This window comes from Zeus faber (assembly GCF_960531495.2).
Source record: "Zeus faber genome assembly, chromosome: 17".
Taxonomy (NCBI): domain Eukaryota; kingdom Metazoa; phylum Chordata; class Actinopteri; order Zeiformes; family Zeidae; genus Zeus; species Zeus faber.
In genome coordinates, this window is record NC_137204.1 from 9,287,103 (window position 1) to 9,310,812 (window position 23,710).

General features: G+C 44.0%; 1 protein-coding gene across 1 annotated transcript; it reads right to left on the reverse strand.

The window, feature by feature from the left end:
- Window positions 1–1,955: 1,955 nt before the first annotated feature.
- zmiz2 (zinc finger, MIZ-type containing 2) lies at window positions 1,956–23,710 on the reverse strand (the record flags this gene model as incomplete). Its single annotated transcript, XM_080018349.1, has 18 exons — window positions 1,956–2,063; window positions 2,348–2,509; window positions 6,595–6,713; window positions 8,637–8,872; window positions 9,059–9,127; window positions 9,219–9,286; window positions 9,390–9,547; window positions 10,176–10,281; window positions 10,691–10,822; window positions 10,919–10,997; window positions 11,570–11,711; window positions 20,243–20,402; window positions 20,958–21,020; window positions 21,136–21,336; window positions 22,575–22,802; window positions 22,916–23,072; window positions 23,192–23,385; window positions 23,663–23,710. 18 exons carry the CDS (start codon window positions 23,708–23,710, stop codon window positions 1,956–1,958), a joined length of 2,430 nt encoding a protein of 809 aa, XP_079874475.1.

Genomic DNA, 23,710 nt, shown 5'->3' on the forward strand with positions numbered 1-23,710 from the left:
AGAAGTTTGAATTGTATGGAACTATTTATCCCCAAAATACTCAAGACAAGAAATGAAATTTAAACCCAGACAAAAGTCTGAAAAAACAACAACTAAAAAAAAAAGTGCGTGGTATGACAGCATGTGCGCTGTGAACTACCAAGATGTTGTGTCTATGCACCATCCTAACATTAATCATGAACTTTACGTTTAGTGTATTGAAATAAATTGTGAAATTGCCTGCGAGGCATCTAGGTAACACAGCCATTACTCCCCCCATGAAACACTATTAAGCATTGCAAATAGACGTACGGTAATAACAATCTTTTACTTAGAAAACAACTTCAAGTGAACCGTTTTAGAAAAAAAAACACACAAATAATTAAAAATCAAACATTTTCTTTCAGATAATTTAGAGAAAAGTTTGAAAAGTCCATGCTTTCCAAAGATGACATCGGGTTGTTTTCAAGTGACGATGAAACCCTTTGTGCCATAGTACATACGTAAATATTTCACCATATTGGGCACAAACTCCGGGTGAGTAGTCTAAGAAATACTTCAATAAGATTAACACTAATCAATATCAGTGCATATCACAATATTTCATGATTTATGTATTGTTCACAACGATACATTACCAAACTATTAACAATTAAAAATGACAATGATTAACACTTCACAAACGTTCTCGAATGAAAACAGAATATACTGTACATGAACCCCAATATGGACATGTGGGTCATACATTTCAACCAATGTAAAAACACAGAACTTTGTTTCAAGATTCCATCGCCAAAACCTGTGTCTGTTTATGTGCAGAGACAATAAAGATGATAAACCAACAGAGGGAAAAAGATGAGATTATTCGTTTTGACAGTGCTGAAAGATTCTTGATGCTGTCAAACTCCGCCTTTGTGTGGAGCATCCGTCTTTGTTGTAAAAATCACATCTGAAAGTCCAATGTGATACATTTCATTTATTGGGCTTTCTTCTCTGCCACGTTTCACAACTTCCCGTTTTTTCAACCTCGCTTATCCCGATAAAGCATCAAAGCAACAGCATTTCACTGCTCTACAGCAAGCTTCACACCGACTCCGTAATCGCATCCGACAGCCTGGCCGCTGGATAATCTGCGCCTGGGTTTCGCGTCACAAAATATTTCTGGGAATTTGGGAGAGCTCGTTTTTTCTAGATCAGAGAGTAGTTTGATCAGATGGACATTCACCATTTTCCATGAATCAGAGTTTAAAACCCGCTTTACATAGTGTTTGCAAAGTAGCAACAAGCATAAAAAATACACACGTTTCACTCATATTAAAAGAGGTTTATTGATAGTGAATATGGTAAACTTCCAAGGTTAAGGTTAATAACGTCATTATTATACATATGTCACTGATTTACTTGGTTTTAAGCTCAATTTCAAAAAATAACTTGACTGATGTCACTTCGGGTCATAGTGTCAGAGTGAAAATTGTAAGACCACTGTAAGACACATGCATGGCTTTTCATGTGCGGAACCTTCTTCGCAAGAATGAATGAATTTGTTTGTTCTTGTTGTTTGTCAACCTCGGTGTGAAGCCAGCTTTAGACCAGAGATATTTTATACATTATCTCCAACAGTTTATTCTACATGTTCTCCACCGCCTGCCGTTTTCTTTCAAGTACTGTATCTTTATTATTCCAAGTGTGTGCACACAGTCTGTCTTGTTTTTATATCTGAATTAATTCACATTACTTTGTACAGTTTTTGAGGGTGAAATCATAAATATATGGAAGTTCACATTGCCCGTACTTAAAAAATAAAATACAATCGGACTCACGCTTCGGCAAAAGCGTATCTTATAACAGCATACATAATGTGGAAAAAAAGAACGAGAACAATATAAATGGAAAAAAAAAGAATAACATGACAACACGAGAAGAGTTAGGAGAACGGAAGATGGTGGTTCAAATGCTCGATACACCTCCCGGGGAGCTCATTCGCTCTCAAACAGAGAGAGCAGGTCATCGTTGGCGCTATTGGGAAGGTAAGGCGGGCCCAGGTAGGTCAGCAGCTCATCCGGGGTGGTCAGCTCCGGAAGAAGCTTTAAGGGCGAGAAACGAGGAGAGATCGACTTGAGCGTGTGGCCAGTGATATTATTATTAACTCCTAATCCCATTATATCCATGTATTGATATGGATTCATCTTCTATCGTCGATCAATCGACACCCTCCGCTCCCTACGATGGGACTTCATGGACGCAGGGCCTCGGTCGACTCCAACGAGCCGAGCGGGCGGTGTGAACATCATGTGTGCCCCCAATCCATTCGCGTTCATACATTGGTTGTCGGTATAAAAACAGAGTAAAAGTGTGTGTCTTCACTCACATCGAGTGAGTGATCCGCTCCCTCGCCTTCATGCGCCGCCTGGCTCCCCGGGCGCGGAGGGGAGCTTTCCAAATGGGGACGGGCATTCTGGGTGTTTCGCCGGCTGTGACTATGAAGAGCCAAACCATGATGCCGGAAGGAATTTGGAGCGGAATTCAGAGTCTGGGAGATAAAGGGGAAGAGAAACGGGTAAGATATGGCGACACGCGAGGAAAAGGGAGGGGACCTCAGAACTAAGATTTCATTTGAAGGGCATCGGACTGCGGACCAGAAGTGTGTTTGCGTGTGACAGGGTGGAGTAGGACGGACGCTCTTCTCAAAAGCTTTCTGGGACAATTCGGCAGCTGCGTGTGACAGGTCTGTGGGTGCAGGGACTCATTCCCGTCCACTCCAGGTTTGATCAAAGGCTCTCAGGGGCCAGAAGGAGCCGACAGTCATTCAACATGGACCACCTGGCTACGTCACTGCAGTGTTGCGGAGTTGGCTACGTCCCTGTTGTGTCATGGAGTTTGCTACGTCACCCCTGTGTAGCGGAGGTGGCTATGTCACTGCTGTGTCGTGGAGTTGGCGATGTCACTGCTGTTTCGCGGAGCTGGCTACGTCACTGCTGTGTCACTGTGTTGGCTCCATCACTGCTGTGTCACTGAGTTGGCTACGTCACTGCTGTGTCGCAGAGCTGGCTACGTCACTGCTGTGTTGCGGAGCTGGCTACGTCACTGCTGTATCGCGGAGCTGGCTACGTCACTGCTGTGTTGCGGAGCTGGTTACATCACTGCTGTGTCATGGAGATAGCTACATCACTGCTGTGTCAATGAGTTGGCTACGTCACTGCTGTGTCACGGAGATGGCTACATCACTGATGTGTCCCTGAGTTGGCTCTGTCACTGCTGTGTCACTGAGTTAGCTACGTCACTGCTGTGTTGCGGAGCTGGTCACGTCACTGCTGTGTCACGGAGATGGCTACGTCATTGCTGTGTCACTGAGTAGGCTACGTCACTGCTGTGTTGCGGAGCTGGCTACGTCACTGCTGTGTCACTGAGTTGGCTCCATCACTGCTGTGTCACTGAGTTGGCTACGTCACTGCTGTGTCGCAGAGCTGGCTACGTCACTGCTGTGTTGCGGAGCTGGCTACGTCACTGCTGTATCGCGGAGCTGGCTACGTCACTGCTGTGTTGCGGAGCTGGTTACATCACTGCGCTGTCATGGAGATACCTACATCATTGCTGTGTCAATGAGTTGGCTACGTCACTGCTGTTTCGCAGAGCTGGCTACGTCACTGCTGTGTCACGGAGATGGCTACGTCACTGCTGTGTCACTGAGTTGGCTACGTCACTGCTGTGTCACAGAGCTGGCTACGTCACTGCTGTGTAACTGAGTTGGCTAAGTCACTGCTGTGTCGCAGAGCTGGCTATATCACCGCTGTGTTGTGGAGCTGACTACGTCACCGCTGTGTCACTGAGTTGGCGACGTCACTGCTGTGTTGTAGAGCTGGCTACGTCACTGCTGTGTTGTAGAGCTGGCTACGTCACTGCTGTGTCACAGAGATGGCTACGTCACTGAGTTGGCTACCTCACTGCTGTGTCGTGGAGTTGGCGACATCACTGCTGTGTCAAGGAGATGGCTACGTCACTGCTGTGTCACTGAGTTGGCTAAGTCACTGCTGTGTCACAGAGCTGGCTACGTCACTGCTGTATCGCGGAACTGGCTACGTCACTGCTGTGTCGTAGAGCTGGCTACGTCGCTGCTGTGTCACGGAGATGGCTACGTCACTGCTGTGTCAAGGAGATGGTTACGTCACTGCTGTGTCACTGAGCCTGCTATGTCACTGCCGTGTCGCAGAGATGGCTACGTCACTGCCGTGTCGCAGAGATGGCTACGTCACTGCTGGTAGCTGTTCTCGTTTATCTAATAGGTGGTGTTTGCTTGTGATCCAGCTTGAGTGGTCTACTCAAATTAAAGTCAAATTTGGTAGAGCAGAGGCGGTATAAATAACGTTACTCTAGCAAGCTAATTAACACCACCCGGTAGAGCTATTCAGGGAAAAGGAAAAATATTTGTTTACAAAGAGGTTTCTTTTGTTCATTTCATGCACTGCACAATAACTTTTATGCATTCTATGTATTCTATTTTTGTACTTGATGTATTCTACGTCCTTTTATAATGCTTTCTCTTGCTCGTTGTCGTCATGCTTTTGATGTTTTATGTAAAGCACTTTGAATTACCTTGTTGTTGAAATGTGCTCTATAAATAAACTTGCTTTGCCTGTTACTATTATGGCAATTTAATGATTAAGCAAATTCAAAGTGTTAACTTGCTGAAATTAGCTCGGAGTAAGACAGTGTACTGTATGTATGGAGTGAGCTAGGGCAAATTGCATTGTTGGGAGCATATCTGTTGCATATAAAAAAAATTGTAGTGTCTCGTCTGTACTTGGCCTTTGGGTTACTGGTCTTTACATAAGCAAATATTAACTACAACAAGGCGCTGGGGCGTCATGCAAGCCAAATTTCATATCCGGCACATCACGGTAACATGGGAGCCATGTAGCTTTAACGGTAAACAGCGTCCCCTTTATATGGATTATTATTTATTTCAACACGTATAACGTGGTTTTGAACTACTTTTAAAGCCCAAACTCATGTGTTATAAGCAGACTTGGCAACCCTGGTGCATACCTGCTGTTGCAAACTTTTGGAAGAAACCACTGCCATTGGGACACAGGGTGTGAGACTTGTTGAGGTTTTGACTTATGACATAACTGAACAATACGTTTGACTCATACTATAAAATGATCATAACAACCGTGGTGGATGGGTTGACGCTCGTTGGTTGGGCTAACGAGCGGCAGGCTCAAAAAGCCTGTCCGCGCACACACTCAGGAGAGGAGCCTGTGTCATGACATGTTCCATCTGCTCCTGGCTCATTCCACCTAGCCTTCTCCCTACACTTCACTGGTGTTGATTGTATCACTTTGTCCATCATTAAAAAAAACATTCAAAAGTTGCCACAAACTATGGAGCTAGTTTAAAGGGCATCTTCAACCTTGTCAATGAGAAGTACTGTATAGTATTACTGTAGTCTCAATACAACACAAGTTACTTCCCTTTCTCGTTGAATCCATTATAGGACATTGAAATATATCTATCCAATAATCCTAGACACTTATATGGCTGAATATTTGGTGATATTTTTCAATCGTGAACAACAATGAAATGATTGAGCAGTACACATTTAACAGCTGAAATTACAGGGCTATTTTAGATTGAGGTCTATTCATAAAACATGCCCACCCCTAATGACGCCACTGACTGACATTATACAGTAATTAGACATTCACAAGTCATTACTATTCCACAAGTCACTCCTCCATTTCAGAAGTCCACATTCGCTCACTTGCTGCTTTCTTTGGCTTCGCCATCGTGCAGGTGCACAATCTCATTTGCTGTTGAAAATTGCTGTTGTGATTTGCGGATTTGAATTTGAGGATTGTGGAAAGACTTGCCCCGATAACATTTATTGGAGAGAGGGGACTTGATAGAACAAGCCCAGGAGCAGATGGACAGCATGTCACGACAAGGGCTCCTCTCTCCTGAGTGTGTGTGGGGATGGGGGTTTTACCTGTTGCTCGTTAGACCACTCAACAAGCAAGAGGTATGAAGCCACTCTGATCCTGGGTCCCAATTACCTAGACCCAGGACAGGTGTGGCTGCTCAAACCACACCATCCCCACACCATCCCCACACCACACACACATATCGATGACAGCTACGATTCTACAGTGCGACTACCCCGGACTACCCTGGACTACCACGACTCAGCCCAATCTAAAATGGTTGCCAAATCGGCCGTGAAAATCACGTAATGTCACCCTAGCTTTAGCAGTTCTGACAGCGCTGACATTGCCAAAATGCTACAGCAAAGCATAAGATGGGACTTTGGTCAGGGAGATGAATGCAAGGGTTGGAAAAGACATGGGAAGATTCTGCCCAGGTGGAACATGGGTGGAATTATCCTTTTTAAGAAAACGTGCCCATCAGCCACAGTCTATTTTTATGTCATGGGACATTGCAGCCCAGTCAAGCAGTGTGCAAGTTGTTCTGAGCTGAATGCACAGAAATGGAGTCAACTCCTACACTTGATGTGGCCTCTGGCGTGTGCTTTGTGTGTTTGTAAATACATATAGTCCATGAAATTGTATGTGTGTGTGTCTGTGTGTTTGTGTTTGGATATATGTGTGTGCTTAAGACCTGCTCAGACTGAAAGGAAGTCGACGCTGGTCCTGGAGAGACGCACTCGGCTAGATTGGGGGTCCCAGGGGTGTGAGGGAAGTCTGGAAATACTGCTTGGTCGCTACATCCGTGGCTGGCTAAGTAGGGATAAGGAACAAACAAGAGAATATTACTTCCTGTTTCCAAATTAAGACTAAAGTAATGAAAATATAATATATAATATAATAAAATATATTATACACATATATTTCTGTTACATGTATGTTTCTCTCTCCCTCTCACTCCTCCCCAACATTAAAACCACAACATTAAAACCACTGACAGGTCAAGTGAATAACATTGCCCATCTACTTCCCGTGGCACCTGACAAGGGGTGGGATATATTAGGCAGCAAGTGAACAGTCAGTTCTTGAAGTTGATGTGTTGGAAGCAGGAAAAATGGGAAAGCGTAAGGATCTGAGTGACTTTGACAAAGACCAAATAGTGATGGCTAGTCGACTGGATCAGAGCATCTCCAAAACGGCAGGTCTTGTGGGTGTTCCCGGTATGCAGTGGTTAGAACCTACCAAAAGTGGTCCAAGGAAGGACAACCGGTGAACAGGAAACAGGTCATGGGCGCCCATGCTCATTGATGCATGTGGGGAGCAAAGTCTAACCCGTCTGGTCTTATCCCACAGAAGAGCTGCTGTAGCACAAATTGCTTAAAAAGTGAACACTGGCTATGATAGAAAGGTGTCAGAACACGCAGTGCACCACAGCTTGCCGAAAGCACCTACAATGGGCACGGGAGCATCAGAACTGGACCATGGAGCAATGGGAGAAGGTGGCCTGGTCTAATGAATCATGTTTTCTTCTACATCATGTGGATGGTCGGTGTTGCAGTCCGATCCAATCAAGCATCTGTGGGATGTGCTGGAACAACAAGCTTGATCCATGGGGGCCCCACCTCACAGCTTACAGGACTTAAAGGATCTGCTGCTAACGTCTTGGTGCCAGATACCACAAGACACCTTCAGAGGTCTTGTGGAGTCCATGCCTACACGGGTCAGAGCTGTTTTGGCGGCACAAAGGAGAGCTACACAATATTAGTGGTCATTAGTGGTGGTTTTAATGTTGTTGTTGATCGGTGTATATATATATGTATATGAAAACATACTGTACAGGCCGGTGCAGAGAAGTTAAGAGAGGCAGGGGGTCAAAAAAAAGAAAAGGAAAGGCACATGGAACCAGCGTTGTTTCTATCCATTTTTCCGCTCTCGGCATTCTGTCGGGGGCGGGGCATTAACGCTTAAAAAATAAAATACACTAGATAAAAAGGGCACTATAGACATCCTGGGGCAAAAGGGCAGGTCCTCGGGCACCCGTAGCCTTGCCTGAGCAGCTCTGCACGTGCCTGATACTGTACTGTATCTACAGTATATACTGTAGGCTATATAAATATATAGAAAATTTTTGATACAAAATAAATAAATACATATATATATATAGAGAGAGAGAGTGAGAGAGAGTGAGAGAGGTCTTTTTACACATGTCCATCTGTATTTTAGTCCATACCATAATTCACATTTATAATTCTACATATTTTTAATTGCCATGTTTACATTTGTTTTTATTTTCTAACTCATCTCTTCTTATCTGTATACATATTTTTAACAGCAAAGTCAATTTTTAAAATATTTTTATTAAGTTTTAATAAGTTATTTCGACATTTAAATTTTTTTTTTTCATTTTAAGTTTTCTACTTATCTGTATATATACAGTGTACATGTTCTTTTTAAAGCAATGTTAAAAAAATATATTTTATTTTAATGTTTACTAATATATTTATTTGTGTGTATATATAAATATATATGTGTGTGTCTGTATATACATATAAATTTGTGTGTGTGTGTGTGTGTGTTCTACTTTTACATTTCTCTCTTTTTTTTTAATTTTCCAATGTAAACGTATGTTTCCCATGCCACTAAAGTCTAGAATCGAAAATGTGATTGATTAGTACATAACATAAAATATAGCTGCGAGCATTTATAACGAAACACTAGACGTTTGATTACCATTACCACTGTAGTCTGGAGAGTTTCCGCCTCTGGAGCTCAGAGTGCGATGTGGCGTTGCCGCGGGGCCCAAGGCAGCGATGGTTTCCATCACGCGGGGAAGGACCATGTTACTCGGGCTGAGCGTGCGGCATCGCTTCAGAACGGGCCCGTCGCACTCCTCCTTCACGCTCGGATCCGGTTTGACAGGAACCGGCCTCCAACCGCACAACGGATCGATGGTGATCTCCTCGTATTCCGAACTACGGGCCAGAGAGAGAGAGAGAGAGAGAGAGAGAGAGAGAGAGAGAGACAGAGACAGAGAGAGAGAGAGAGAATGGAGAATATGGACTAATTTGAACAAGCATATTCACATAATTTGACATTCATTGAATATGATTTATAAACATATGTACTATATATATGTATATGTACTGTATATTATGTACTTTTGTATGTAGATGAGAATCCCCAGCATGTACTGGTCGACTTCCAGTCCTTCCAACAAAGCCGTTTTACTGGGATTGGGAAGCACACAGTGAAAAACTCATGTTATTCTTACAAGCACAAATATAATTCGATAAGTTAATATGAATCTTTGGTGCATACTTGCACACGGGACACCTCCATGTTCCTCTTTCACAATTCAGTTGCAAATAGGACTCCAAGTCAAAACACTGCATGAAACCGGGGGACAAATGGGGGGCTCATTATTTCAATTAATTACCTATCTATTTTAGGTCAAGTGTTAATTTGTCTATGATGTGCGCGTAACTCTACCTGTATATGTCGACAGTCGTGTCCCCTGGCTGGCAGCTGGATGGTTCTGAATGTGATGGGACATTGGAGAGACACCTTGATGGCGATCTGCTCGACGCCATCTTCTCCATTCAAGCCTGGGGTTCCCGGGATGGTGCCACTGCAGAAGTTTCTCTTAACTGAAACAGGGAGAAGAATGTGACACAACATGTTTGTTTTAATAATACTTTTAAAGAAAGTTTACAAATCTGATTAAATTCAAGACTTGTGATGTCAACCTGGGAATCAGTCATGTTGAGTAGATCAAACGGATGAAAGTTAAAGCATGATTAGCTAAGTATTTTATACTTGTGTAATTCCTTATTTCCCAAAAGAGAGAGAGGGCAAAGAGGGCACGCAAGTGATATTGCTACTCAAGGTTGACGTTCAATTTGTTGCACTGAAGGCTGAGGTTCATAATGAGGTAAATCCTGCAGAATTTAGTTTTCGTTCTGCCATAAGACAAGAATTGCACTTTCGGTTTACTTTTTTTACTCACATTTTATTTTATTTTATTTTTTTCTGACTAAATCTTTGATTTTATTTTATTTTATTTGAATGCTAATTGTCTGAAGAGAAACACACCAATGCTTGTATTTGAAAATGTACTTGGCTGAATAAACCCATTCTGATTCAGATTTTTTCTTTCTATAACATGAAAGACATGATCAATAATGGCACCACCCTCACAGTGGGTCATTTATATTGGGCTGACAGGTCATGTGAGTGTCTCGCAAAATGCAAACGGGTCAAAAGTGTGTGACTAACTCTTGGCAATGCAGTGCTCGGCGGGTAGCAGCCTCTTGGTCATCAAACCCTGTAATACAGACCTGAGGGACGGTCGATGGACCAAATGTAACACAAAGAGATGTGACTGGAGCGAGAGGAGAGAGACAGAGAAAAAAAAAGAGAGAGAAAGCCATAGTTGAATTATCGGATTCAATGAGTTTTCATTTTAGACTTATAAGGGGTGTGGGTTTCTGAATAGAGTTCCAATCAATTGATCAATCTATCTATCTATCTATCTATCTATCTATCTATCTATCTATCTATCTATCTATCTATCTATCTATCTATCTATCTATCTATCTATCTATCTATCTATCTATCTATCTATCTATCTATCTATCTATCTATCTATCTATCTATCTATCTATCTATTTATCTATCTATCTATCTATTTATCTATCTATCTATCTATCTATCTAGCTATCTATCTATCTATCTATCTATCTATCTATTTATCTATCTATCTATCTATTTATCTATCTATCTGTACTTACACAGCAGCAGGCTGTCACAGTGATCTGTATGGTGTTGCGTCCAGGTTGGCACACTTGTTTTAAATACAAGGGCTTGTGCGAAGTTTTGCTGTCACCTCTCTCAATGGACAGGGGGATGGCATTCACGCTCACCTTATGCAGAAAGCAAGGACAAAAGAGAATCCGTCATTAATGATGTCAAGTGATCACAAACCCACCAAAAGCAGCAGGGGGTGAGGTGCTACTCACTTGCACAGAGGCGGGCCAATTCGCGTTCATCTGTCTGTCTTCGTGGTGGTAACATTTAAACTGCAACTCCAAATCTGGCCTGCAGGGGGAGACATACACAACGTGAGAGCGCGCATACCTTGCTGTTTATGACTGTAAATTGATGTTATGGCGCGTTCGAATTAAACAAAGAACACACAAAATAAGTTATTTTCAAACTATCGATCGCAAACCCGGGGTGGGTCTCAGTGTAGAACTATTGGCACATTGACGTATTGAGAAAAAAAACGCAATGCGTGCTCAATATCAATACAATGTCTACATTGATTAGGTCATGCCTTAAAAAGTAGATTTGAAATTAACACAATAGAATGCAATGGTTAATATAAGAGTGAAAACGTAATTACTACATTTATATAAATATATATATATATATATATATATATATATATTTTTTTTTTTATTTTTTATTTTTTTTTTTAATTATTATTATTTTTTTAATTTGTTTTATTATTGATTGTAGCAAAAAAAATGCATTCAATAATAAGTTTCATTTATATAGATACTATAAACACTACAAAATAAACCTTGAAAAACACTAGGGAAAAAAACATAAAACATAAAAAATGCGATTGAAAATAAATTGTGATTGGTAAAACATCAGCCTCCTACCTCGTGGTGAGAGTTTTGTAGACGGTCTCTCTCAACTGGAAGACGTGGTTGCTGACAGCCAGGTTGTGCTCCAGTCTGAAAGGCTCCAACACCACGCCATCACGCACCGGGAAGGTCAGACGCAGGTCATCACCGGGGCTAGCTTGAGTGGTAACAGATTACAAATTGAACACACACAGATACAGAGGGTTAATAGAGTAATGAGCTGCAAAATAATTATTAAAATAATAATAAAGATTATTTCACATTAACCACTGAAAACCAACAAATAAAACAGCACAAACATGTATAACTGTGCTTATTATCATGGCCTACTAATAGTAAGTGATGCAAGAACGATTAGTTCGTAGCAAACCAATCTTTTAAATGACTCTGGAGTAACACCTACATACAGGGGGTCGAGCGAACACAAGAGCTAATTTCCATTATTTATGTATTTCAAGTGGAATTTTAATCATTTTCACAGCGCACCTGGCCAACTGTCACGCCAGGAGCCCTCTTTGCTGTATTCGGATTGTTTGATGTAGTTATATTGTATACGAAGGAGGTCTATATTTGATCTAAAATTAAATATATAATATTTTTTTGAATATTTATATTTTGAGCACTTGTATCCCATCCGTGGGAGGTCAAAACAAAAACAAAACAAAGAATAACAATAACAAATGTAGGTGCACGCACCAATGCATGTGGTCTGGCTTAGTTACAGCAATTAATTCTCCTGATAAAGGTGTACTTATGTTATAATTGCAACACATCTGGCTTTGATGTGACATGTCGGGCCATGATGATGAAGTGACGCAATGACACGGTGACGACTCTCGTGACCAATTACAGTTTTGGTCAGAGAGTTACTGTAAGAGTTACAATTTTCAGAGTTTCTATGGAACGCACCATTGTCTTGACCCAGTGCATCGTTTCGACCCAATGCAAATCCTGCGCAAAGTAACCACTACACACCAATGGAGTCTACACCGATCAGCCACAATATTAAAACCACCACTAATAACCACTAATATTGTGTAACCCCCCCCCATGCTGCCAAAACAGCTTTGATCCATCAAGGCATGGACTCCACAAGACCTCTGTCCTGCGGTATCTGGCACCAAGACTTTAGCAGCAGATCCTTTAGGTCCTGTAACTCCAAAATGCAACTCATCCAATATAAGATTTTGCACAGAGCCCATATCACGGAACACAAAATGTTCAAAATGGGTTTTGTGGATGAAGACATTTGCTCTCACTGTTCCATTGATACCAGAGATGACTACTGCCCACCTATCCTAGCATTCTGGACCAACATTACCAAGAAGCTATCAACCCTTCTGGGTCGCAGCATTCCATGCCCGCCCCGCAGGCGGGGTGGCTGGGCTTGTGTGTCCTTTCCATCGTGCTGGGGCTGGTTAGGCGTTCTGTCTGGTCCTGTCAACCTGGGTCCTGAACCTGGCTGGCTGTGCTAGGCGCGGGGCTCACCATGTGGCCTCCTTCGTGGGGGGCGGTCTCCTGTCATCACACCGGGCTGCCGAGGAACCTGCCCTCTGACGCTCTCGGTGCGCGGGGCGCTCATCGCTGGGGGGTCGGGCTGTCGGTGGGGGTGCCGTCTGCCGCCCGTTGTTCTGTAGTCCTCATGCAGCTGGGGGCTGACCAGGGGCCTGATGGGGGCCAGAGCTGCCCGACATGGCAGAGATGTATGGCGGACCGCTCTGCGCCCTTGGCTGATCGCTGTAGGTTGGCTGCCACTAGATACGGGAGTTGGGCGCACTGGGGCACGGTTGGGTCCGGGGTGAGGGGGTCTGTGTGGTTGCTGCGCCCCTGGATAGATCCGGTCGCGACTCGCCTATCCGTCCCAGTGCCAAAACTCATACTCAGCACTTACACCACACAATAGACCGAGGGCTTGCGGGATGGGCGGGGTGCAGGCTATGTGGGTGGGGATGCGGCGGGCAGCTGCCATCTTGCCTGTCACGCTCTTGCCCAAGCATGCTTCTCGTCCATCCCAAAATTTTAATTCCACTCACATTAGCTTAGAACACATACAGTGGCACACCAATCCTACTCCGAACAACACTCCATCGGACCAGGGGCTGTGGGGCAGGAGGGTGCGAGTGATTCGGTTTTGATTTGCCTGAAGGACTCGCCCCCCGAACCCTAACTGCAATTACCAACAGCACACATTGAGCACTGGGGTTTTCCGGTGTGGCCGGTCGCTGGGGGGTCGGTGTTGGGGCGTGGTTTGCTGGGGGGCGGTCGGAGGGGCCACCCCCCCGGGCGCCCCCTCCTGACCTGGCTGGAGTCCTGACGGCTTGCGCCTGGTGGCTTGGGATGTGCTGCGACCTGGTGGGGCTTCGAAGAGCGCTGCCAGGTGCCTTGGGCCCTGGGAGGACTGCTTGCCGTTGTGGGTGTGGGTTGTGGTGTGGGGGGCGGCTTTTGGCCTTTTGCTTCTGCGGCGCAATGCCGGCGGCTGCCTCTTTTTCCTGCACCTGGGGGTTGGTTGTGTGTGTGCGCCCCTGGGGTGCAGGGTCTCCTCGTGCTCTCTGGGACTGGGTCATGCTCCTCGGGGCTGGGCGTGGGGGTTGCTCCAAGGCCCTCTGGCTTCTCTGGGGGCTCGTGGGTCTGCTGTGGCCGCAGGGCAGGGTACTCCGGGCTTTCCTGCAGCCGTAGGGTGTCCACAGGGCTGCGAAGTTCGGGGGGGCATTGGGGCCCCTTCCACTGCTTGGAGGCGCCGCGACAAAATACCGACCTTCTATACCAATATATCCCCAATGGGGATAAGTCATGTACACTCACTGGTGAACATCTTACACACACACACACAAACACATACAGGCGGTCCCAACACACACTCACACACCACCACACCTGCTTCAAGTGCACCCCAGCACCCTCCTGGTTGCATTCATCTCCTTTTCTCCCTCGTTTGCTGCCATAATTATGACAGGAAGAGGCCACGTAACCAGTTGTAGTTCCAGTTTTCCTGGACCTAATTCACTGTTTTTCAATACAAGTTGTCATCCAGTGTTCATGTTTTTGTGTAAATGTTGTTTGTTTCTATGTTTATTTGTCTCACCCGTGGTGATTCTCCCCCTCTTGGAGTAGTGATCAGTTGTTTATAGACCCAAACATGATAAGTAGTTCTCCAAAGAGCGGGGTTGGTGGTGGCTCTCCATAACCAAACTGTGCTCTTGTCATTCTACAGGGCATTCACAGGACAGAGTAATTGCAGCAGTTCTTGATGATTTAAGCATTAATAAAGAGTTGCATTGCAAGTTGAGAACTTGAACTCCACCTGCAGACTAACTCTGTCCTGAATGCAATGGCATACAAATACTCTGTGTTGTATGCCCAGCATGCAGCACAAGTAAAAAAAAAAAAAGCAGCAGATCCTCTAAGTCCTGCTAGTTGCGAGGTGGGGCCCCTGTGAATCAGGATTATTGTTCTAGCACATCCTACTGATGCTCGATCGAATTGGACCCTAACCCCGGTCATCCACATGATGCAGAAGAAAACCTGATCATTAGACCAGGCCACCTTCTTCCATTGCTCCATGCTCCAGCTCTTACGCTCACGTGCCCATTGTAGACGCTGACCCAGTCGTCCAGCCAATACAACATTTTTCAACATCAACTTCAAGAACTGACTGTTCACTTGTTCACGACATCACCCCTTGACAGGAGCCATTGGAATGAGATGAGCAATGTTATTCACTTCACCTATCGGTGGTTTTAATGTTGTGGCTGATCAGTGTACACCGCGCACCTGGCACCATGCAAAATGCCCTCTCAGAGACCCAATCTGCACATTAATAACAAATTGGATTATGATGTCACAAAGCGCCCTGTTTGACAAACTAATCACGGTACGGCAATGTTCTCTGACATCCGGTACATTTGTTCAAGTTCAAGTTCAAGTTCAAGTTCAAGAGATTATTTGTCACATACATATACATACGGTCATACATATATGCAGTGAAATGTCATGACACACCGGTGATTACGCACAATAAGCTCTATAAGCTCTAATGCGTTTTTTCACTAATTCCTGCTCCAAATGTAGATTGATGCGGATCAAACTTGAACCACAAGATGTCTGAAATGCCCCGGTTCCAGCGAAACCCCACCCATGTCTGTGAGTTTGGCAGTTGCCGTCCACCTTTAGCCCGAAAAATGCCAAGCAGAAAAATAATAATAACAATCTGAACAAAAACAGCTGCATGCAGCAATACACAGGGTCCAGTTTAGTCATGATAGGTACGTATTACAGGTTTCCCACATTCTGTAAATCAACGCAAAAGAAAGGGATGGTTCCTCCTAGGGCTGGATGAAAAGGCCAAAGATGTTATCATAATATAGTTGTTTTTTTTGATCAATTTACACAATTATCACTTTATATATTGAATAATAATAATGCATAATTTTCAGTTTTAGATGTATTCTCATGGCTTTATACAAAACACTGAATAAATAAAATTAAATTAAATAAAAAATATGTAAACAAAGAAAGAGATACATAAATAAAACAATAGATATAAATACATATTTTATATACAATTAAATATATAACATAATCATCATTGTCATCTGAGAACAGTCCGAAAAGTTCCAGAATCTGGCCTCTGTGATTATGTGCGGGGACGTTTGGAGTGGACCGAGGGACTCTCTCCGACCATATCAGACCAGATGTCACTGAAAATCGCAGATTCTTTCTTTAATCGCTCTTCGTTTGTGGAGATGGGGCGGCGCCCCTTTTGGAGATGCTCTGACCCAGTTGTCTAGCCATGTTGGGAGGAGGGCGAGTTCGAGTTCAAATTGGTGTTTGAGAAAGATCTGCTGCGTCAGCTCCGGGGGGCCACATCCCCGCTGCGTGGAGGAAAACTGGCTCTGTATTGAAGTGTACGAAAAATAAATCACATGAATAATAATAACGTTATCAGGGAGGATTTTATCGTGAAAATGATCGCGATTATTTTATCGCCCGGCCCTAGTTCCTCCAAATGTTCTTAGAACTTCCTGCAGGGCGAAAACGTCTTCTGTGACCGATTATTGTTTTTTGGTTTTATGAAACGCAGCACGAGTGAAGGTTCTCTGAGTTTCCTTCAAACGCAGCATCTCCTTGAGTTGTGTCTATGCGTAGCAAACACTATGCAGTCGACAGGGTACATGTGGCTGGATGTGAATGACCTGATAAACCTGTGCTGTCAGCATGCTGAACATACAACACAGAGTATTTGTATTTGCACAGAGCCATTGCATCTAGAAAAGAGTTATTCTGCAAGTGGAGTTCAACTTTTGAACCTGCAATGCCACTTTATTTATTCATTCTTTAATAATCAAGAGCTGCTCGCAACATCTCTATTCTGTGGACAACCTGAAGAGCACAGCTTTTTGTTACACAGAACCAACACCAATCCCCCTCTTTGGAGAAAGATTTTACTAGGTTTTGGTCTTTAAACAACTATCACTAGGGGGGGAGAGGGGGAGAATCACCACCGGTGAGACAAATAATACATAGAACCAAACAACATGTATCGACAAAACAGAGTTAATTAAGTCCAGGAAAACTGGAATAGCAATTCGGCACATGGCCACTTCCTGTCATAGTTATGGCAGTAAATTAGTGAGAAAAGGAGATGGATGTAACCAGGAGGGTGTTGGGGTGGGATCAAAGCAGGTGCTGGTGGTGTGTGTTTGCCTGTGATGAGTCCACCTATACTGTATGTGTGTGTGTGTGTGTTTGTGTGTGTGCCCGTGTGTGTGTGTGTGTGTGTGTGTGTGTGTGTGTGTGTGTGTGTGTTTGTGTGCGTGTAATGTGTGTGTCCCCAACAGTGTGTGTTGGGGACTTGTCCCAATTATTTCTGGTCTGAAATATATCGTAGCGCCTCCAAGCAGCGGAAAAGGCCCTAAAGCCACCCCTGGGTCCTGCAGCCGTATAGACACTCTGCGACTGCACGAAAGCACCTAGCACCCTGTCCTGCAGCCACAGAAGACCCCACAGCACCCCCAGAGAAGCCGGGGGCCCGAGGAGCAACACCCACACACGGCCTTGAGGTAGCATAAACCTATCCCAGAGAGCGAGAGGAGACCCTGAACCCCTGAGGGGCACACATACAACCCACCCCCACGTGGAGGCACAAGATGGAGCCACAGGCGCAGAATCCGGGCCGCGGACGCCAGGCATGATCACAGGCCCCACGCCAACAGACTGGCACCCAGCTGGAGCTTCCTGCCCCGCAAGCGGGCCGGCTGGGGGCCCCACGCCCACCAACAGCCGAGGCGAAGCCCACCCTACCACAACCGGCGATACGCCCAACCCAGCCACAAGCCACGAGCCCCCAATTAGCCGAGTGCACTCAGCGCAGGACACCCGGATGTCACACAGAGACTTCACAGAGTCGAAGCTTGGACTTTTATAACTTTGGATGATGATGTAACAAAACGCCCCGTTCCTGAAACGAATCAAGTCACTTTAACGTTCCACTACTTCCAGTGAAATTACTACAGGTTTTCCACAAATTTCTGCTCCAATTGTACATAGATATTTATCAAATTCAAACAACAAGACATCTGAAACGTCTAATGAGACCTCAACCATGTCTGTATATACTCCTGTTGCCGTGTTCCAGATACTTTTAGCCAGAAAAACACTAAGAAGATTACAAATACTTACATTTCAGTCAGCGGCCTGCAGGCTGAACCCCTAAATATAGTTGCAGGCAGCAACACTCATGTACATGGGTCCATGTGTGTCGTGTTAGTTATGAATTACAGTTTTCAGTGTTCCCATGAAATGAAGCATCACTTCCTATCGACACCGATTACAAATTCCGAGTTCACTTGGAATGCAGGGTAGACATTCTGCCCACTGCTTCTTTATGATCTTAGACATTAAGCCTCTCTTTGGCATCTGGAACACAAACAATTCAATGACTTCTTAACACAACTAATAACGCAATTATTTCTAAACTCAACAAAAACATCCCTTGAAATAAAATAAAAAATCTCTCGGTGACAACAACATGAATTTCAGTTATCCAAGTTCCACTGAGTGTAGCACCACTTCCGAATTTTCCGAGTTCCGGGGACGCATCATCACTTCCTGCTTTCGGAACCCTTTCAACCAGAGCGCTGGGCGTCCACCTCTTCTAACAGAGAATGAGTCACTAGTTAATCCATCACGGATGGTGTCACTCTCTGACAAATAAAAAAAGTAAAGTAAGAAATTATTTATTAAGTTAAATAATTTTTCTTATTCATCACGCTTTAGGCAGTCTATGGAGATGTGTTTATCATTCATATCCCGATGACGATGAAAATGCGATTAAACGTACAGCCCCACATCGCGCACCTCATCGGGTGCAAATGACCACCCAGGGACTGGGTGGTCATTTGGCTGGAACGCTCATTACAATAACAAATATATCTGCAGGCAGCAATACACATGGTCCAGTTAAGTAGTGTTAGGTAGGTATTACAGTTTTCTGAGTTTCTGTAATGTAATGGGATCAAACTACACAAATTCAGCCCGACTTTGACCCACTTTTGTCATGGCCGACAAATTTCCAGCGCCGGGCCTGAATATGAATGTTGGGAAAGACGAACTGGAGTCTTTACCCCATGTAGTGTGACATAACCCAGACGAAAGGTCTAGCATGTCCGATTTTTTTTTGTATTTTCCTGCCTAGGCTGACAACTCTACCACGTATTCCTTGACGTTGACCAATAGGATGACAGCGTGCTCTTTGGTGCACATACCTGTATTTAAATATGGTGAAGAGAAGCAGAGGGAACTCATTCTGTCCAGGAGGCACGGCCAGACGGTGAGGGGGAAACCGAAACCCAACAAAGATTGTCCAAACAATCTGATCTACACTGGAACGGGTCCACTATCGCTTTTTCTTTCTTTTATTTTTCTTTTCGGAACACTATGAACTTGCCCCTCCCTCCCGGCGACCTATGAACTCACACAACGATGATTGGTTGGGGTCATACTTGTTGTGTTTCCAGTCTCCCGCCCAAGACACAGCGACAATTTATGGCACTGTGATCCCCCAATCTGACATGGTGACCATCGCTAAAGATAAAAATATTATGTAGTCTGATCCCGGCATAAAACACACCATAATTTTGTATTAACAGTTTTCGGGGTTCGGTGAAACACAGCACAAGTTTCCCGTTTACAATGAACACGGCATCGGCGTCGCCTATCTGTCGTCGCGAACAAGCATAAATACTACGAGAAGCAACCAGATCTACATCGCGCAACTGTCCGAATGTGAACGAGCACCCAGAGATCCGAACTGACATAACATCAGGTGATGAAGTCACACACCGCCCTGCTCCTCAAACAAATCTCAAACGTTCTTAAACTTCCAATAAATCTGCAGCGGTTTTTCACAAATTCCTGCTCCTGTTGCCGTGTTTCAGATACTTTTAGGCCGAAAAATGCCAATAAGATCAATACAATACAAAAAAAATAGGGTTCCAGCCGGTTGGACCCGTAATAACAATGATGGGTAAATGATCTGGACTCCTTGATTTTTCATGTCAGGTTAATTAAGAAAAATGAGGAAACTAATTCCAGAAGTTGCCAAATATTATACTGAATGACCTTGAATGCATATTTCTTTGTATATTCCTGGAGTATCCCTGTACTTCCAGGAGTGGTGCTTGATCTGACCTGCAGAGGTCTGCTGGGGATGGACGTGGGATTTAGTGTCAGGGGCCTCGTGTCCTGGAGAGGGGTAGGGCGGTACGGAGCTTCCTGGAGTCATCGGAGGGGTGGGATTACCCCTCGTCGGAGAGTCGGGATAGCCGGGAATCGCGCTAGCCCTCCCTGGCTGAGAGAGAGAATGGTCAGATCTTTTAAATCCAATCGCAGATGGTGACACATAGGGCTGGGCATAGTTTAAAAAATAAATTACGATACCGGTACCAATATCAGTACCCTTAAAGTGATACCGATAACAGCCGAGTAGTTCATTCAATACCTTTTTTTTTCTACGATACCATCATGTGAACGGAAGCATTCAGTTGCGTAAAATGCAACCACTCCTTCCCATCCAAATGAGTAGTAATTTTTTCAAGATCAATACTACTTGGTATTGTGTTATTTCAACCGATACCTTAAAGGTGTCGGTTGAAATAACACAAGTGACACATAAGGTACCACAAGCCACTGACTCCACCATTAAATACAGCGGTACACTGAGATAAGCAGATAGAATTTATTCTGAATTTCAGCTCAATACATATAACTTTCTGATGCAGTTGCCTAATTATGAATAATTGGTTACTATAATTAATATAATAATAATAGTAATAATAATAATAATTAATAATATGATTAGTGGAGAAGGGGGTCAGGGAAGTGATGCCTAGATCCAGTGACTTACTCCATTCACGGCAGCCTGTGTGAATGCATTGTATGCACCTGCTCCACCATCAAATGGCTCCGACTAGAGAACAAAAGACAGGACACAAGACATTCAGCTAAAAATCTGTCTGTCGGATTTATTTGTTATCTATCATGAGAAAAAGACAAATTCAAGCCAAGGTATTAAAATGGCTCACTTTGTAATATTGGGAAGGATTGGGCATCCCAGGCCCAGCTTGTAATGGTGCTGAGACGTACTGGCCCACAAGGGGCACCCGGCTGCCACTGCTGCTGGTGTTATAAGAGGGTGAGGGGACGAATCTCTGTTGGTGGCCAGTAGGGTACTGGTTATGGTGTGCTGGAATCCAAGCAGGCCCATACTGCTGAACTGGAAAACTCTGAGAGGAAAAAGGGAGTTTTAAGAAATTAATTTGTGAGTTAAAGGTTTTATGAGTTTATCGAGTATTAATCACATAAATAATAATAATAATAAATATAGCTGCAGGCAGCGATACAGGTACAGTTTATTTCTATGAGATACATATTACAGCTTTTTGGTTTCTATAAAATGCATCACAAGTTGCAGAACTTACAAATATCGTGGTCTTACGTCTGGACCAATCAACATGGACATATGTCTGCATGTGTCTCTTCTGCCGTTCAGTTTAAATATTCCTGAAGAACGGTGTTTTAAGAATTATGATCGTTCCTGGGCATCACCCAGTCATTTTATTGGTGACTTTTTCCTTGGATTACATCTTTAATAAGTTACGTTTCCATGAAATACAAAAAATGTTGTGGTATTTCTGTGAGAAATGACCATATAACGTCTTTATCTTTTTCGACGCCTCACTGGATCCGCTCCCAACTTTAACCACTAAACAGTGACAGAGTCTACACCGGGCTACACTGGACACGAAGAGTCCGTTCAAAGAGAACGTTCCAAATGTCTTACTCTAAATCTCATCTGGTTTATTTTGTTTATGAATAGTGGCACGTCAGTCAAGCAGGACCAGTTGAATACTTGGGGTCAAGTTTGGTCGGTTTTTCACTCATTTCTGCTCCGTATGTGGATCGATTTGGATGAAACTTAAACCACAAGATGATTGTGACATACCAGTCGGTTTAAAATGACTCTTTAACCGTGTTTGTAGCTTATGTCAATGTTGTGTTCCAGATACTTTAAGCCAGGTTGGCCATATTTTGGTGTTGAATGCATTAACATGACTGTGATTTCGGTCGAATTTGGTTGTTTTTTACAAATTTCTGCTCTGTATGTGGATCGATTTGGATGAAACTTAAACGACAAGATGTTTGGGACATACCGGTTCAAACAAGACGTCAAAGTGTTCATAGCTTCTGACGTTCTTCTGTTTGAAATCGTTTAAGAAATAATAATAATAACATAAATAATAATAATATAATTTATATACATATACTGTATAATTGAATATACTTTTATAAATATATTTTATATTTTATAAATACATACATATCTAAAATTTTAAATGTAATGTTAATTGTTTAAACTGTACTATTTATATTTAAAATAATTACATATAAGGCAAGGAGGCTTTTCTCATTGAAGAATTGTGCAATATTCAAATACACACAGTAGTCTTGACCCTTGACTGACCTCTGAGAGGAAAGCTCGTTTGACCCCTAGCTGTCCACTCGGATACATTCCATGCTGGGACATCATCCTCTGGGTTGGGGCAGGGTGAGGAGGGTATAAACCCCCAACAGGGGCTGGAGGTCCCAATCTGGGGAGGGGAGGAACCCCTTCACCCGGGTCCATCCCTGGAGGGGCGGCACGGGGATGAGACAGGAATTGGCTGTTGTAAGCAGATGCTCCACCACCCATCTGGGAAGGAGGAGATTTAAAAAAATCACAGACATACCAAGGACTTTTCAGGGATGAATACCAGTGTTCATATCAGCAACAGAACAGAGAGTTCCCGTGCTGAGAGCTTTTACCTGGCCATAGTTCATTTCATGATTCTGTTTCTCCCGAATCGCTGCAACGGTTGCCGTGGCAGTAGCGGCGGCTGTGGCTGCTGCAGCAGCCACAGCAGCGGCTGCAGCAGCTTGGGTAAAGTCTGATGGACCACCACCTCCGTTGTTCTCCGGGTAGCTGTGGGAAGAGGAAAGGAGGGAACATGGTTAACCGGGTTCATATCTAAATTTAAGGCTTGGAAAACTGGAAACATTTCCCTCCAGCCTTCAGTGAGTTAAGAGAAAACCTCTGTATACCTTCCGCTGTAGGCCAGGGTTGGGTTGTACCCAGCGTTAGAACGTCCATACACGCCTGTTTGGCCGTAGCCTTTTGAGACAGCATCTCCATAGCTCTGCTGCCCCATGAACTGGGAGCCAATACTGAGGTTCCCGTCATGTGGCATCATGTGGTCACTAGAGCTCTCTCCTGGACCCATCGGTCCACCAAATGTCTACATGAGAATCCAAGAGGAAAAGGGCATTGTGAATGTGAAGGTCATTGGCATCATGAAGTCCAATTGAAACATTCAGAAAGCCAGTTGGATAGGAGAAGTGAAGCATGACTGACGGACACATAGGAATGGTAGGACCACATGGAAAAAGCTCTCCGCAGGAGAAAGCAAGGAAAACAAAGCCAATGGAGGAGGAGTGATACCTGTCTGTGCTGTGTGTGGGATCGGTCACACCCCACACCCTGGTCAACCGCAGTGAGAGGGCCTGTGTGCTTACTGGTGCCTGGTTGACAGAAAAAAAGTGGTCATTTAGGAAAGGAGCCAT